The sequence below is a fragment of the Poecilia formosa genome, unplaced genomic scaffold, assembly GCF_000485575.1.
Source record: "Poecilia formosa unplaced genomic scaffold, Poecilia_formosa-5.1.2 Scaffold258, whole genome shotgun sequence".
Lineage (NCBI taxonomy): Eukaryota > Metazoa > Chordata > Actinopteri > Cyprinodontiformes > Poeciliidae > Poecilia > Poecilia formosa.
Window position 1 is genome coordinate 686,364 of NW_006800197.1, and position 15,364 is coordinate 701,727.

General features: G+C 38.1%; 1 protein-coding gene across 1 annotated transcript in view; it reads left to right on the forward strand.

Moving 5' to 3' along the window:
• The first annotated feature begins 276 nt into the window (after window positions 1–276).
• Window positions 277–15,364, forward strand: part of LOC103150634 (centrosomal protein of 290 kDa-like) — a 62,603-nt gene continuing 47,515 nt past the window's right edge. The window contains exons 1-18 of the mRNA XM_016680844.1: window positions 277–385; window positions 612–681; window positions 767–813; window positions 2,173–2,307; window positions 2,683–2,736; window positions 2,888–2,908; window positions 4,352–4,498; window positions 4,693–4,875; window positions 5,162–5,251; window positions 6,834–6,956; window positions 8,756–8,879; window positions 10,783–10,955; window positions 11,336–11,498; window positions 11,615–11,715; window positions 11,804–11,870; window positions 12,973–13,085; window positions 13,956–14,031; window positions 14,154–14,281. Of these exons, the coding sequence (XP_016536330.1) occupies window positions 293–385; window positions 612–681; window positions 767–813; window positions 2,173–2,307; window positions 2,683–2,736; window positions 2,888–2,908; window positions 4,352–4,498; window positions 4,693–4,875; window positions 5,162–5,251; window positions 6,834–6,956; window positions 8,756–8,879; window positions 10,783–10,955; window positions 11,336–11,498; window positions 11,615–11,715; window positions 11,804–11,870; window positions 12,973–13,085; window positions 13,956–14,031; window positions 14,154–14,281 (1,908 nt within the window). The 5' untranslated portion in view covers window positions 277–292. The remainder of the gene's footprint in view (window positions 386–611; window positions 682–766; window positions 814–2,172; window positions 2,308–2,682; window positions 2,737–2,887; window positions 2,909–4,351; window positions 4,499–4,692; window positions 4,876–5,161; window positions 5,252–6,833; window positions 6,957–8,755; window positions 8,880–10,782; window positions 10,956–11,335; window positions 11,499–11,614; window positions 11,716–11,803; window positions 11,871–12,972; window positions 13,086–13,955; window positions 14,032–14,153; window positions 14,282–15,364) is intronic.

Sequence of the window (15,364 nt, forward strand, 5' to 3'; positions counted from 1 at the left end):
ATCTTTTAACATTATGCAGTTTCACAGCCGCTTGCTGGATAGTTCTTACATTTGACTCAGCAGCTCAACATCTGCTGAAGTCTTCACTCAGCAATAAAATCTGAGTATCGTTACTGAGCTTAAGTCGAAGGAAAAAAAGGAAGGAAAAAAAATGTCTATGCAGCTATAACCTTCTACATATATGTACACATATTTCTGGTTTCACCTCTCGCCGTTTTTGACTGCAAGAGATGTACTTCATCAATGTTATTAGATTAGCGAATGCACTGTTGAAAGTCTTTCCGACTAAATCATGTTTTCCATGCAGACAAAAGAATGGGAGGTGAAGGATAAAGCTACGGAGAACATTATCCGCGTCCTCCGAGTGGGTCAGGCCCTGCTAAAGGTGTCAGGTTTTGTTGTTTCTACACTCTGCTCTCTCCTGTGCACATCTGCTTGGAAGCTCACGGGCGTGATTTATTTTTGAAGAAGGAAGAACATTTCATATGTAGTTTATAGCGCCGCTAGTGATGGTTGTCAGGGCATATGGTGCTTGCTTGTGATGTTACACAGACGTGATGGATGTTGGTTGGTTTGAGCTCTTCAGTCTCGTCTCTGTCTCCACCTGTTAGATGAAAGAGCGTGAGGTTAAGCTCCATGAAAGCTTCATCGACGATATCGGTGTACAACACGTCAAAACCGGTTCGTAAGCACGCGCCGTTTGATGGAAAAACACATTTTTTTATGAAAACAGCATGTTTATAATGTTCTCTATTTTCTCTTCTAGAAAACGAACTTCGTGCAAAAGTGTCCAGGCTGGAACAAGAGCGCAAGGTAAGGCTGTGGAGCAATTGTGTATTTCAGGCAGGGATGCATGATATTTGGGTATTAACATCAGTATATAACGATGTTAGTCACATTTGAACATATCTGTATTAGGGCTGCAACTAACAATTATTTGATTAGTCAAATATTCTTACTATTAGTCGATTTAAAAATTGGCACATTTTGCAGATTTTTCATTAAACAACTTAAGTTTAATGTATTCACTACTAGAAATACATTAAAAATAAACAAATACATTCCTGTTTTAAATAATAAAATATTTTATTGCCTAAAAAACAGCAACATATTGCACTAAAGGAGCAATAATCAAATGCTCCTTTAGTGAGCATTTGATTATTTGTACATGTGAAAAGCTCAGCCTTTTCTGCTTGACTTAACATTAATACAGTGTAGGGCTAATCTGTTGACTCTTATTTTGATTAACCGATTAATATTTGCATAGTAATTTGCTTAATAAGAGATTAGCTTTTTATAGAATTTCAACTGGATGAAGCTTAACTATTCCACTTGGTTTTTTCATAACCTTAATGCAAAATGTATGTATTTTTTTGTACAGTACACAGCTGTTTTAGCAAATTATCTTTTTGTATATTTTTTGAGTCTCCATATTCCAGTTAAAGAGTACTAAATTATCTAACGATTATTTCAATTATCGATTCATCACAATTAATCCAGTTAATTGTTTGCAGCCCTAATCGGTATTGGTCCGATAAGTAAAAATGTGTCTCGACTCTCGAGACACATTTTTTAAATTAAGTTTCTGTCTCTTTTAATTCATTTCCATTCAATTTCACAATGAAGAATTAACTGGTTCCTCTATTCAGGGAAACACATCAGAGTTTGTGGTTTTTAATGTGACAAAAGTAAACAGCCAAAGGGGTGTGAATACTTACAGGTGGCACTGGTGACCCCTCTGTCATGGGTCTGACCTGAATACACTTTTTCTGCCTCTTCACTTCCGCCATCAAGGCCAAACCTTTCAGCCAATCACAGAATGTAACCTTGGCTACACCAGGATTGGTTGTTGTGATCACTGCAGGAGAGCACGTAAGAAGATTACCTGCTAATTCCATGCACAGTCTTAGCACTTACTTCTTGTTTTGAATGAACTGAAACTGAGTTACTATAATTTTTTTTTGGCTTTAGGAGAATTTGCAATCCCACTGTTTGTTTTCTCAAAGAAATTAATCCTTGTTTGAGGACTTTTAACAATCACAGCTGAGCCGCACGTTGGCTCTGTAAACAGAAGAAGGTGATGAGAGACTAAGGTGTGGGTTGTTTTTTCTTCTTCTTTTTATTCTTCTTCTTCTTCTTCTCTCTGTCTCGTTTCCGATCCATACGGCTCAGCAGCTCGGCACTGGGCCAGACAGCCGCTTTCTTAGGGATGAGATTCGGCAGCTCGAGGCCCAGCTGGAGCAACGGGAGAAGGAATTGACCCAGTTAAGGAAAGACATGGGCAAGGAGAAGAAAACCAATGAAGAGGTATGAGTGTGCCACCCACAGTACCTGCATGTTTTACACCACCACAGGAGACCTTGGGTAACCCTCCTGTTTAGTTTCCGTACAGAATTTTTTGGTTTGTCTTTAAAAATAAATACTACAGAATTTATTAGTGAACCATATGTTCTGGTAAATTCTAGTAACAAAGGATTAAATCTTTAGAAAAAAACACTTTGTATTGCAAATCTTAATTTCCTCTTTGAGGTAATCAGATTAGTCATTGTTTGCTTTAAGCTTTTAGGCACCACGCACTGAATACTTCTCATATTAGACATAGCCTTGCTAGCTACGCTAACTGTGTTGAATTATATGATAGAAATGTATCTGCACATTTTGCTATGTGTTTCCTTTTCCTAGCTGATTGTGCGACTGGAGGAGGCTGAGGACGAAGTGAAAAAGTTAAAAAGAGAGGTACACAACCACTGGGAAGACATCAGCTCCATCTTTCCCTTCCATTCTCCTCTGTCTTCACCTGGTCTCACCTGCCCTCATTTCTGCCTGATGTCAAATCTTCTTCATTTGTTCTATTCTTTCTTTTGTCTGTTTCTCTTCCATTGGGCAGTTGAAAAAATCTAAGAAGAAGGTAAGAAATGTAGGAACTGTAGTGATGTACAATTAGATCACATTTAAGAATGGAGAATTTGATTCTGTTACACACTTTACAACAAAAGAGCCCATTCTGGGTCTGTTAATGTAGCAGAAGTGTTCCGTTCAAAAATACTCTTAAGGCACTTTCGCACTGCACGGAACGGTACGGAATGGTACGGAACGGAACGGTTCCGAGCGTGTTCGCATTACAACTTGCGACCGGTTCCACCCGGCCCCATGGAACCACAAGAGCTGTGGTTCCAATCGTGCCGGCCTAGCGGTTCTGCTTAGGACCAGCAGCTGATTGGCCACTGGTTGTTAGTCAGACGTTGATTTTCCGTTGACAGCTGGCTCTCACTACTATATAAAATTTTAAAAATAATGACGTCCGGCACCGCTTCGATGGCGCCCTCAGTGTAATGCGAACACAACAGGGCTGGAACCGTTCCATTCCGTACCGTTCCATGCAGTGCGAAAGCGCCTTTATTCATTGTTGTTACTCATATCATCCAAGCATCTTCAGTCATTCGCTGTATGACAGTCTCAGGACTTCCATGACATGCTAACCGGTCAGTTTTGGGGACTAAAAACGATATTCAGCAGTAATGTGATGGATGACACCATCAGTTGTTGGCAAGTACTGCTAATCCAACTCATTTGCTTTTGCCACTATTATTATTATTTAAAATTTACACTAAATTTTAAATCTGTGTAGCCGATGAACTTTGGGATTTGGGGGTCGTAGTCCAGGTATTAGTTGCGCTTTTAAGATGCCAATCAACTGCTCCTAGTTGCAAAAACAACATATTATTTCCACGGTGATGTGGATTTTTACTCTTCGGAATTGTCAAAAACAATTGACTTTTGTTTTTGACAATTGTTCCCAACACCAGAGGGAACAATTGTTCAAACATGCAATGATTCATACAAAAGAATTCCGACCAAAAGAATGATTTGTTCTGAATTGGTCTGCAAAAGACCAAATCAGAACAAATTCGACATAGCTGCTCTAACATGGTGCTAATATGAAAGACATAATTCTAAAACTGTTCCTATTAAATGTACCCAATATAGTCAATGTTCTATCATTGGTTTTTGTCAGTCTTTTAGCAATCGATAAAATACACAGTTGTATTGTAAAGCACTTTGAAATGCCTTGTTGCTGAAAGGTGCTATACAAAACAAAAAAATTGATTGACAGTTAAAGTAACACACCTCCGCTTCACTGAAGGCAAAAAACATATGATAGATTAGTTGTGATCATGTATCTTTTTCAAACACCTTGATGTTTGTATCTAAATTGCCCCCACGTTTCGTGACTGACTATGACTGAAAAGTCCAACACAATTTTCTAAAAAGAAAACAGTAGCTTCGACCATTTTTTGTCTGGTCGTTGTTCTTCCTGAAAGCTGTTCCTGCCTTTCTTGTGGCGTGGCAGAACGAGCAGCTCCAGCAGGACGTGGAGTTCTACCGTGCAGAGCTGGAGCAGAAGGAGCCGCTCACCTCCAGAGACGACGGCGCCGAGACTCAGAGGAAGCTCAGCCTGGCCAACCGCCAGCTCTACCAATGCCTGGACGACCTGCAGGTTCACAGAAACCACACTTACTAAATGAGATAAATTAGCATATCCCACTGATTTTTTAAAAAATTTTTTTAAATAAATCATCTTTTACAACTCCTTCTTTTATGGCTGTAAGCTCTTAATGTGCGCAACATGTGTTAGAAGTCAAGATATTCATTCATTGTACTAATTTATTGTTGTTATTTTGCATCCAACAGCGAGCAGAGGATGAGAACGCACACCTGAAGACACAGAACGTGCAGCTGCAGAGGAGCCTGGAGGAGTCTGTGAAAGAGATGGAGAAGATGACAGATGAGTACAACAAGATGAAGATCGTTGTGCAGCAGACTGACTCAATTATGGACCAGCTCAGGAAAGAAAGGGATCACACGAAGCTTCAAGTAAAAGCCCGCTCTCGTTCCACTGCTGCGTGTGTGTGTGTGTGGTTTTTTTTATGTCCGTGTTTTGATCCCACCCTGAATCGGTGGGTGGTTTGCAAAATAAGTTTCCATGCTGAGATGAGTTACGCGGTATCGTTTATCATTCTTTAGGAAGGTCAGAGTGTGAGTAATATCATCAAAGAAAAGCTGCTGTGTTAGATCTGTCCTGTTTGTTTTGAAGTAGATAATCTAATGTTTCTGTGCACCAAACTCAAGCAAGGCTTTGTCTTTTTTTTTTTACGTGCAGGTTAGAGAGCTGACAGAAAAGATTCAAAGCATGACTGAAGAGAATGACCCAATCATGGCAGCTGTCAATGCCAAAGTAGAGGAGTGGAAGGTGAGTGGCAAATATAGGCAATAATGTAAAGACTCATTATTTTTATCTTTTGTTTTTGGACAGATATTCCTAACAAAATTGACTCTACAGAAACCCTTACATTGCCTTTGGAGAAACATTTTGACTGCATTAACTCACACGTCTGTGGTCAGAGGTTTACATTCTCTCATCATGGGGTATGAGTGTCATTCATTTTGGGCCTTTGATATTTTATTCAAACCATTCTTTTCCCCCAGACTGATGTGTTAATACCGCAGTGATTTTTAAAAACTGGATGCAGAAGTTGCTTATCCGTATTGGATTTTCTCTAATGCACACAGATTAGTCAGATTATTCTAAATAAATCCAGTTAAAGGGGCAGTATTATGTGTTTTCCTGGCACATAGTGCCATTTTATAGCATAAATGAGTAACTGTTAACTTCAGTTGTTATAAACATGCTTTACATACTAAAAATTACGTGTAAGAAATGTCACTTCCTAATTTAATGTCTTGAAATTGAGCCTCTGTCTCTTTAGAAACTCTACCTTCATGAAGTCATCACAGTTTGGCTCCTCTATTAACCCTTCAACAACGTTTCTTATCAGCGTTTCACTGAGAAGTAGATTCTATAATGAGCTCAGCAGTTATGCAAGGTGTTTGCTAAATGCTTCTGGCTAGTCTGAAGGAGCTGAGTTGGGGATGCATGGGAGAGGGGTGCGCTGTAATGCGGAATCTTGGAAACTGCTTCTCTGAGGAGGAGCTTCGTCCTCGAAGTCGGAAGTAGGTCCAACCAGACGTTTTGCACAACTGAATGGTTGCCATGGGAGATTCAAGGATTTCTCAAACATGCATGAAAGAATCAAAGCAATGATCCAGGTTTGCTTTTGAATAGGGAATAACATTGTAGTATCATGTAAAGCTCATAAAAGGCAGTTTTACATAAAACTGCCCCTTTAAGCCCAAAATTAGTCATAAGCCGTGTGGTTGTCTTGTCCCTGGGAGTGCAGTAAGAAAATTTATACCAGAAAAAAAAGCCTAAAATGACCCTGGATGTGTAGTTCTTAGGCTAGCTCACAGTTTAGGTCAATATTTTCCTTGTGTTTTATGTGTTTTAAACACTGGCCCTGCTTTACCTGAGCATATGCAGCCAATAACACAGCAACTTGTGGTTACTAGATAAACACGTCAGTACGTTGTTCCATTTAAACAGGTAGAAAAAGACTTGAACCACTAGCCTGTGAGGGTCCAGTCTCTCTAGTCTGCTTGATTTATAACAAACAAGCAAGTCAGCTGTGGTTCAGTGAAATCTCTCCACCAACAGATCTATGGAAGCTCAGAAAAAACACCGGACAGTTGTAAGTAAGTCAAATGAAATGAAAAAAATTAGCGTGGTTTATTGGCTGTTGAGAACAAAGTTGCTTTCTTTCTATTCGCCTTACTTTGGAGTTTTCAAGAGACAGACTGAGTGTAAAAATGTACAAATAGTTTTTTTTTTATAAAAGTGCCTATTTTCTGTTTTTTGTGATTTTATTGTATTTTGTTCTCTTACTTGAGTAAACATTAGCCTGTTGCACTGGTGACGAGATGTTTTCCTCACACAGAAAGTGCTGTCTGGGAAGGATGAGGAAATTTTGGTGTACCAGCAGATGATCCGTGAGCTGAGGGAAAAGCTGCGCTCTGCCCAGCTGGACTTGGACAAAAGCAACATAATTGCCCTGCAACAGGTGTGTCCAAAAATAGCAAGCAGAGGAGTCAAACGTCTTCATTTATAATTATATTCAGCTTCTCCCGATGTGGCGCCTCTAACAGTGTGGCAGAAGATTGTTCTTTAGAACAGCTCATATTTTGTTAGAGCTGCTTGAAAATGGTAAGATATATAGAATTGTATCTAGATTATTCTTAATAAAATTAAAAATATTTTTTTCTCAGCATTTATCATATTTGGCACTAACAATTGGCTGCCATACATTCCGTAAAAAGTTTGAAAGTAAAGGTAAAAGCATTTCTGCAAACTAGCACAATGCTCACATCAAATTGCATGGTTGCCTTGGACACAATAAAGAGAAAACTCCCAAAAAAATTGTAAATTGATAACAGTAACAAGTTGCAGCTTTCAAAAAATATCCTTCACTTGTATCACTGTTCTGTCATATGAACCAACTCTTCCTAGTAGGCATCAGAGGTACAACAACAGAAACGGTTTTATCACAACGGTTTTAAAATAGTTCAACCATTTTAAATTGATGTTGCGTTCCATTTGTAGTCAACATTGGGAAATAACAACTTCCCAGTCTAAAAATCGACTGAGACGCCCTCCGAAGTCGAACTTCTCACTGGGATAATGTGAGGAACGCCAGCTTGTAAGACCGACTTCGCATTTCATTGATTTAACATTCATTTACATTTTACATGCGCCTGCCGCTCTAAACTGAATAAATTAAAAATGGTGTTTGCTCACGGAAAGTTGAAACGATATTCTTCAGACTGAGTGTCTCTGGGCGTCGCTATGTTGAAATCCCAACTCCTCTGACTATTTTAACTGGAATGCTGCTACTTTGTCAAACGCAACTCTGAGTTCCGACTTTGGAGGTAACTGAAACGCAGGGATAGGTTCTGATTCTGATTCATAAACAACACATGCTCAGAACATCTCAGGAGAACCCCCATTCAGAAATTTGATCTATCTCTTAAAGTTTTATTTTTTACTAGATCCACCTTTTGTTCCGCACCATTTGTTTTTTGAAGATGGTGACCTTGGTATGACCTTCAACAAAAGTGTACAGTAAAAACACACAAAAAAAATTACATATATTATTGGTGCACCAATAAATTGGGCCAGATTTCCTTGATTTTGGGTGATCAACAGTCTGACATGTATAACGGATCTTATGCTCTGATATTTTTTACCGACAGAAAGGTCTGAACATCAGTCTTCTGTGACAGAAGTTTGACTGACAAACCTGACCTAAAAGTCACATCTGGACATGTTCAGTTAATAATATCCACCCCACCCCACTGTTAGCAACTTAGTAAGTTTGTTGCTCTATTTACTATTCAGACAAAAAATTACAGTATTGGCCAAAATTGAAGTTGGCAGGTCAGGTGTTTTAAAATAAGTGATCAGCCAGAAAACTGCAATCGGAACGTCCCAAGTAGTATGTATAAAATATGTAGAATTAGGTGGTTATAAAATGTCGGGTAGGTTTGCTATGGAAAGCTTTGTGTTTGTGCACATGTCAGCTTGTTCCATTTTCCAGTTTTTGGCTTCTTTTCTTGTTTTGCCTGCATCATTACCTCATTTTCATCTTTTTATTCTCATCCACCTGTCCTCCCTTCTTTCTGTGTCGCTGCTCTGGCCCAGGTCATATATGAACTCTGTGGTGTAAGTTCCATCCGTCACGTGTCTCTGCTTGTTTTCGTCTTAGAAGTTGCCTCATAGCGCCCACAGCGAGGCGAGTTACAAACCTGTTTAGTCCGTCGCTAAGCTGTCATTATTCAGAAATGTCTGTGAATGTCCCCATAGGCCGTCCAGGAGCGAGATAATCAGATCAAGATGCTGAGCGAGCAGGTGGAGCAGTACACAGGAGAGATGGAAAAGCACGCTCGGCTCATAGAGGAGCTGAAGATGTCCACAAACAAAGATAGAGGTCTGTGTTTAAACTGACCAATCAAATGTCTTGTTTTAGTTGTTGGCTTCATGACTTCAGTTAGAAACAAAAATGTTATTCATGAGATACCAGATAAAAGAATTATAGCTGCTTGAAAAGTTTTTTCAGCTTATGGACAAAAATATTCATAAAAAGCATTTTTACTTTCTATTAGGAATGACAGTGATAGATGTGATAAGTTACAGGCCACTAGTTTGGTTTCACGGTTCGCCACGCCGGTTTAGCCTTGCCTCTCCGATTGGCGTTCTTGTCACGCAAAGTTAGCTGCCTTCAGCCGAGAGATTTCTAAATGTTTAAAAAGCCAGATGTTTCCTTCAGAAAGCGGTACAGACCAAAACACAGCTGACGAGGCAGAATGTAGGTCAAAATCCTCGTTGGCTGGGAGAGGGGCAGAGGCAAATGGATACTAACGCTCCTGTGCTTGTAGGGTTTATATGTTGGAACTATTAGCAAAAATATCAACTTTACAAAGTGAAAACATCACTCACAAACCTGATAATACTTCCATTGCCAAATGGTAAAAGAAATCTGCCTCTATAAGGTGATTGTTATTTTTATTTAATAATAAAAATAAAGTGAAGTACAGGCTTTTACTAAATGGAAGTGTACAGTTGTAGTTTGGTCATGGGCATAAATGTCATTTTAACTTTTGACATCTGAGGATTTGTTTGAACTGACATTGTTATAAAATATTCAGTTTATTTAAAAACCAAAACTCTGTGAACAAGTTTGATTTACCAACAGATTTTCTCTAATCTCCACAGGCTTACAAACATTCACACTAATCTCCTGATTGATTGTACTTAAAGTTCCAGCTTATGAACATATAGCTAGTGACCATATGTTGAATGCAATGTTTAGTTTTTGTTTTGTTTTTTTGCCGGCATAAAAAAGACTTGCCTGATAGAATTTATTGAGTTGGCTGCTACCCATGATGCGAATGTCATCATGGGGAGCGGTGAAGAGTAAAGGTGAAGATTAAAGGATGAGGATTGCAGATATACAAAAGTTGGAAAGTTTTTTTGAACACAAACAGTTTCCAGGACTACGAGGTTAATCAAATTGTACGTAAATTAAGTCCAGGACTTTTAACACATTAATTTTGATTTATTGATTGCAAAGATTTTAATGCATTAAAAATTTTAACATGGGAATCCTTGTTTTACTGCTTTTCTTGTATGACTCTAAATTTGATGCAGAAAAGCGACATCCGCAAACAACAACGATGGACAATGAGGCCGCTTCTCTTAGTTATTAGTCATTAGTTCTCTTAGTTCATTTTTCCGTCAAAATACGGTCTGGTTAGACAGTGGGAAGGACTATTGTAGTGTCCTAAAAGGAGTTAGCCTTAGTGAAGCTATCCAAGCCTAAAATGGCATCTCAATGCTAAACATGTTGCAGCACCACAGACGTCTCCAACACTAATGTTAGCACCCAGAGTCCACATTTCTAAAGATACACTTGAAAACTGAATGGATATAACACCACTTTGCACCTTCCTGATGGTTGAAAAGCCTAAATAACAGATTAAAAACATTAATATCTTTGCTGTTGAGCTAATATGTCTATTTATTCAAGAATTTAGCAGCAGAAAGGAATTTTGGAAATGAAAATGTTGCCTAATTAGTCGACTAATTGCAACTAACTAATACAAACCCTACAATTAACAATTAATTAAACATTTTAAATCGAGTTCCACCACTAGTTTATAAATATTATTGTAGAAGCTTTCCAATCTGAAAAGGGAACAGTTAAAAACATCTTTAAAAGCCGCAATTCTAACAATCATACTTCTGATGGGCTTATGTGAACTTGTTACTAACTTGGATTTTTAACAGTGTTTGACTGGTAAATGTAATTTAATAACATGTTTCTGTCTCAGGTGCTCCTTTGACGTTACAGCAGAGGAAGATGGAGGAGCTGCAGTCTAAACTGAAAGTGGCAGAGGCCAGAGCGACGGAAGCAGAGCGGGCCTTCAGACAGGCAGAATCACATGCTGAGGAAAAAGACAAAGCCTTTATTGAGGCATCAAATCGCCTGAGCCAGTACGAGTCTGTAAGTCCACAAATACCTTTTTTTTGTTCCTGCCTTTGTTTTTGGCCTCAGCTTCCGAGACTTGTTTTTATCCAAATCGAATTAACTGACTCCTAATTTCCCAGAAATAAGGCCTGTGATTTTTCTTTTTCACCGTCCTTTAAATAGGGATGTTAAAACACCTATGTGACTGTGGCATGATCAACATGCTTTTTGGGTCCACAAGCGTACTGTTTGTTTGTTTTTTCACCAAAGTTAAGCTCTCACCCTGACTCCCACCCCTTTTACTTCCTCCCCCCCCAAAAAAGAAGGAAATAAACAAAAGTGAGACAAGATGTGCCTTTTTATTTTATTTATTTTTTTGACGGACAACAAATCACAGTGCTGTTTCTGTACGGCAGGGCACTTACGGCCTGGAAGCAGCCATTGCCGAGATCAAAGAGTGTAACAATCAAATTAGAATGAGAGATCGTGAGGCAGAGGCCATGACCAAAGAGATCAACCAGCTCGAGCTGAGAATCAATGACCTCATGGATGAAAACGAGGAGTTCCGGGAAAAACTGGGTCAGAGTTTTTAAAAACACCACTGTTTTCCATCTGTTTAGACAATGCTGGCTCATCTGAGGCAGGGAAATTTCTAACGAGTTCTTTTTTTGGTGGGATTTTCCGGTTGCGAGCAGGTCTGGAGCCAAAGCAGGAAGTGGATCTGACAGAATTCAGGCGCGCCAGGGATCTCAGGCAGCGCCAGTACAAAGCCGAAAACCAAGTTCTTGCCAAAGAGGTAAGGCTGCGTTCAAAGGAGATCAGACTGTTGCTGTTAGAAGTGCTAGAGTGGCCTCATGTCAACACGCCGATGGATTTCTTTTCAGATTGAGCGACTGGAAGAAGAGCGGCTGGAGCTGAAGAAACAAATCAGGCGCTTGGTGAAAGAAAAAGGTGAAAGGCCTGATTTAAATAGTGCAAAGCATTTCCTACTAGGCCTGTCGAAATAAATCAATTAATCGCGCGATAAATGAAAAACCAGCACAATAATATCCATTTGCTCGATTTGTTACTTTCTCTTTTCTCTCTTTCTTTCTACCAAAAACTGGATGACAAAAATCTTCAGTTGGGTTGGTCTGAACCAGCCCCTTTTATTTGAAGGACAGTTTTGCTTACAAAGACTTCATACTTAATTTAGACAAATTTTTGTCAATTGTTTTGTAAATAAAGTGCAAAAAAAAACATATCATTTGAGAGAAAATCTAAGCAAAGTTGTTTTTATGGTAGAGTTGAGAAACTGCATTACAAAATTAAATAAGATTTCAAGAGAGAATCTGAAACTAAAATATCAATCTCATCACTGTAGAATCGATTCGATACAGATTTAGTATTAGTATTATCAATATTTTGGATCGTTCAGCCCACCTCTATGTATTAGTTCATTAAATTGATTGCCATTTGTTAACTTCAGTGTTTTTGAGAACCAGCAACAGGCTATAAAATAAGTCTAAAAATAGTTTTGGCCTCATTTTGAAAAAATGTGCTCCCTTTTATCACTTTTCTTTTGGATACAGAACTCCAAAACACAAGAAATACACAGAATAAAACGTGATTCTGCACTGTTTTCACATTAACATTCCATACGCCGTGCAGCACCTCCTTTAACTCTTTCATATCTTGTCATATTACAACCACAAGCTTCAATAAAGTTTTATTGGAATTTCGTGTGGTAGAACACAAAGTCATGCATAACTACAGCATAGAAAGGAAGGTATGGATGGTTGTTCGACGAGTTTTAAAAAATATATGAAAAGTTTGATGTCTGTGGTGGTGATGTGGACATTTTATGGCAACTTTCAGTTCATAGGGAGCTGCACCTGAATCCTATGTGGGAAGGTTACGAGTTCTGAGTGTTTGAAGAACATGAAGCTGAATCTCTAGGAAAAACAGGATAAATGAAGATACAGTCATCTAATTTTGAGAAGAAGTGTGCTACAGCTGCTTAAAATTTTCATTTTGACTCTTAAACCACTTAACATTTCCTCCTGGTGATCAGCTGTGCCTGCTGGAATCCCACAGTCAAGTGTGCAGCTGCAGGAAGATGTCTGGTCTGGCAGAAAAGAAGAGGCACAAGGAAGAATCTACACTGACGACAAGATCAGACAAAAGGTAAAACTCATTACTTTTTTTTCCTATGGCAAAATATGTCTCGTTAAAAAATAGATTTGTTCATTTATGTTCATATTTCAGTGCCTAAACATTCAGAAGTACCTTCTCAGTTCCCACTTGAATCAGTTCTTGCTCATTTGTCATTTGTCATCCAAAGTTAATCCGCCTCGCATTAGTAGAATGCCTTAAATCTGTATTATTGTCTCTGTTTACATAAATGACAGAATTACTAGAACATCTGCTCTCTGCTCTACTCTGTTAAAACAGAGTAGAGTTAGGATTATTATTTGGAGATCACCACTTCAAAGAGGATGTGTTTAAAAACCTGATGATGTGTAAGTAGTGTGAGCATTTATTGCATCATTTATCGTGATAAATTTATTTTCACGATAAAAGTTTTTTTGATTTATCGTTCCAATTAATTATATTTAAATTCCTATTTTCCCCAAAGAACTGTTGGGATTGTTGCTTTTACTGTTTCTCTGTCATTTCTTTCATCAAGAATGTCGATAAATGTCAGCAAATTTGAAAATATGAGTTAATGGAGCTACTGTGTGCAGCTTAGTGATATGAACCACACTTGTTATCTGACTGGTGTCCTGAAAAAAGAGCATTACACACTTATTCAAGAGCAGCCTTTGTATTTCATGTGGTCATAGTCACACAGTTACTGACAAACAAGTAATAAATCATTTTCACCGTCACTTTTATCTCAATAATACCACAAAATATTATGATGCAATTTTAGGTTTATCCAGGCTTGTATTCAGAAGCTCTCAGACTTATAGAAGATGTTAAAATGAGGGGAAAACACCATATGTATATTTCACTACATATATCTATTTCTCTAACGTTAACTTTGCATTGCAGAATGAATACCTAAAGAAAGAACTGAGCAGCAAGAAGAGGGAGCTTGAACTTCACAAGTCCGATTTTCAGGCTCAACGTGAGTTTGAGATTTTCTCAGAGAAAGAACACTGTTGAACTGAATTAGTAAACAGCATATTGACTGTCTCAGAGGGCCGTTTGTTTGCTTTTGTATGTGTGTCACGGTGTGTCAATCTACAGTGGCAGACCTGTCCAAAGCAAAGACAGACTTGGAGGCTACGCTGAAAGAGGTTCTTCAGGCCATTAGGACGAGTCAGCAGACCGGTTCTGATCCTGTCACTGCCAGCAGTATGAAAAGCTTGTCTAATGTGAGTATCAAAAAAAGCTTGAGATACAGTTCTTTATTTCATTTTTTGTCCTCTTACAGCTACACAACTATGTCTGTTATATCCTCACCTTCCAAAATGTCTGGGGGTTTTGCCAAAACTGATTTTGTCCTAAAAAAAAACACACAAAAAAACAAATCACCACCTCTTTCTTTTCAAAAAATGTTTTAAGCAAAAAAAAAAAAAAATCATTATTTTTAGCAAAAAAAGAAAAAACATTATTTTTTTGAAGGTGGCAATATTGAAATTTAATGTGCTGAAAATAGCAACCAAGTTGCTAAGCTAACAACAGTGTGGTTAACAATAGCCACTGTTGTAAGCTTACTGACTTTGTTGCTATTTTCAGACAACAACAAAAAAATATTTTTCCAAAATCGGTAGGTTTGGATTATTATTATTATTATTATTATTATTATTATTATTATTATTATTATTGAATACCAAGGAAGCACATTTTACAAAAGTCAGAATTTTTAACGATGATGTTGGCGATTGGTCAGAAAACTGCAATTGGTGCTCCCGTATTGTCTCAGTTGGTTTCAGTTATGTCCGATATTACATTTCTTTTTATTATTTGAAATGTGACAAAGAATCAACAAAAGAGAAGAAAGCCCCTGAGCCTCTTTGATATCGCTGTCGCTTGGTAACTCAGCGACAAAACAAAACAAAAGCAGCAGGACATAAAAAAAAATAAATAAAAAAATGCGGCAAATTGTGAGGCAAAATCTTTAGTGAGGCACAGCAGAGGAGGATACTGGAATGACGCTACAGTGTCAGACATGTGCAGCAGGAATTATCACAAGTAGATCAGATAGAAGCCACATTGCTGACAGATGTTGGAAATAATATTTTACAGAGAACAAAATGTGTCCTTGCTTTGAAGTTCATGGATGATCATTTCTTGTAAATATAAATCTGATGATTATAGATGTGTTATTCTGAGGAACATTTAACACTTGAAGTGAATGAAAATGATTTTTAATGACTTGTTCTTCTTCCAGCGAGAACTGGTTTACAACCGCAAATGTTCTGGCCAATTTGAATTTATTTAGTGTTTTCTCTAAT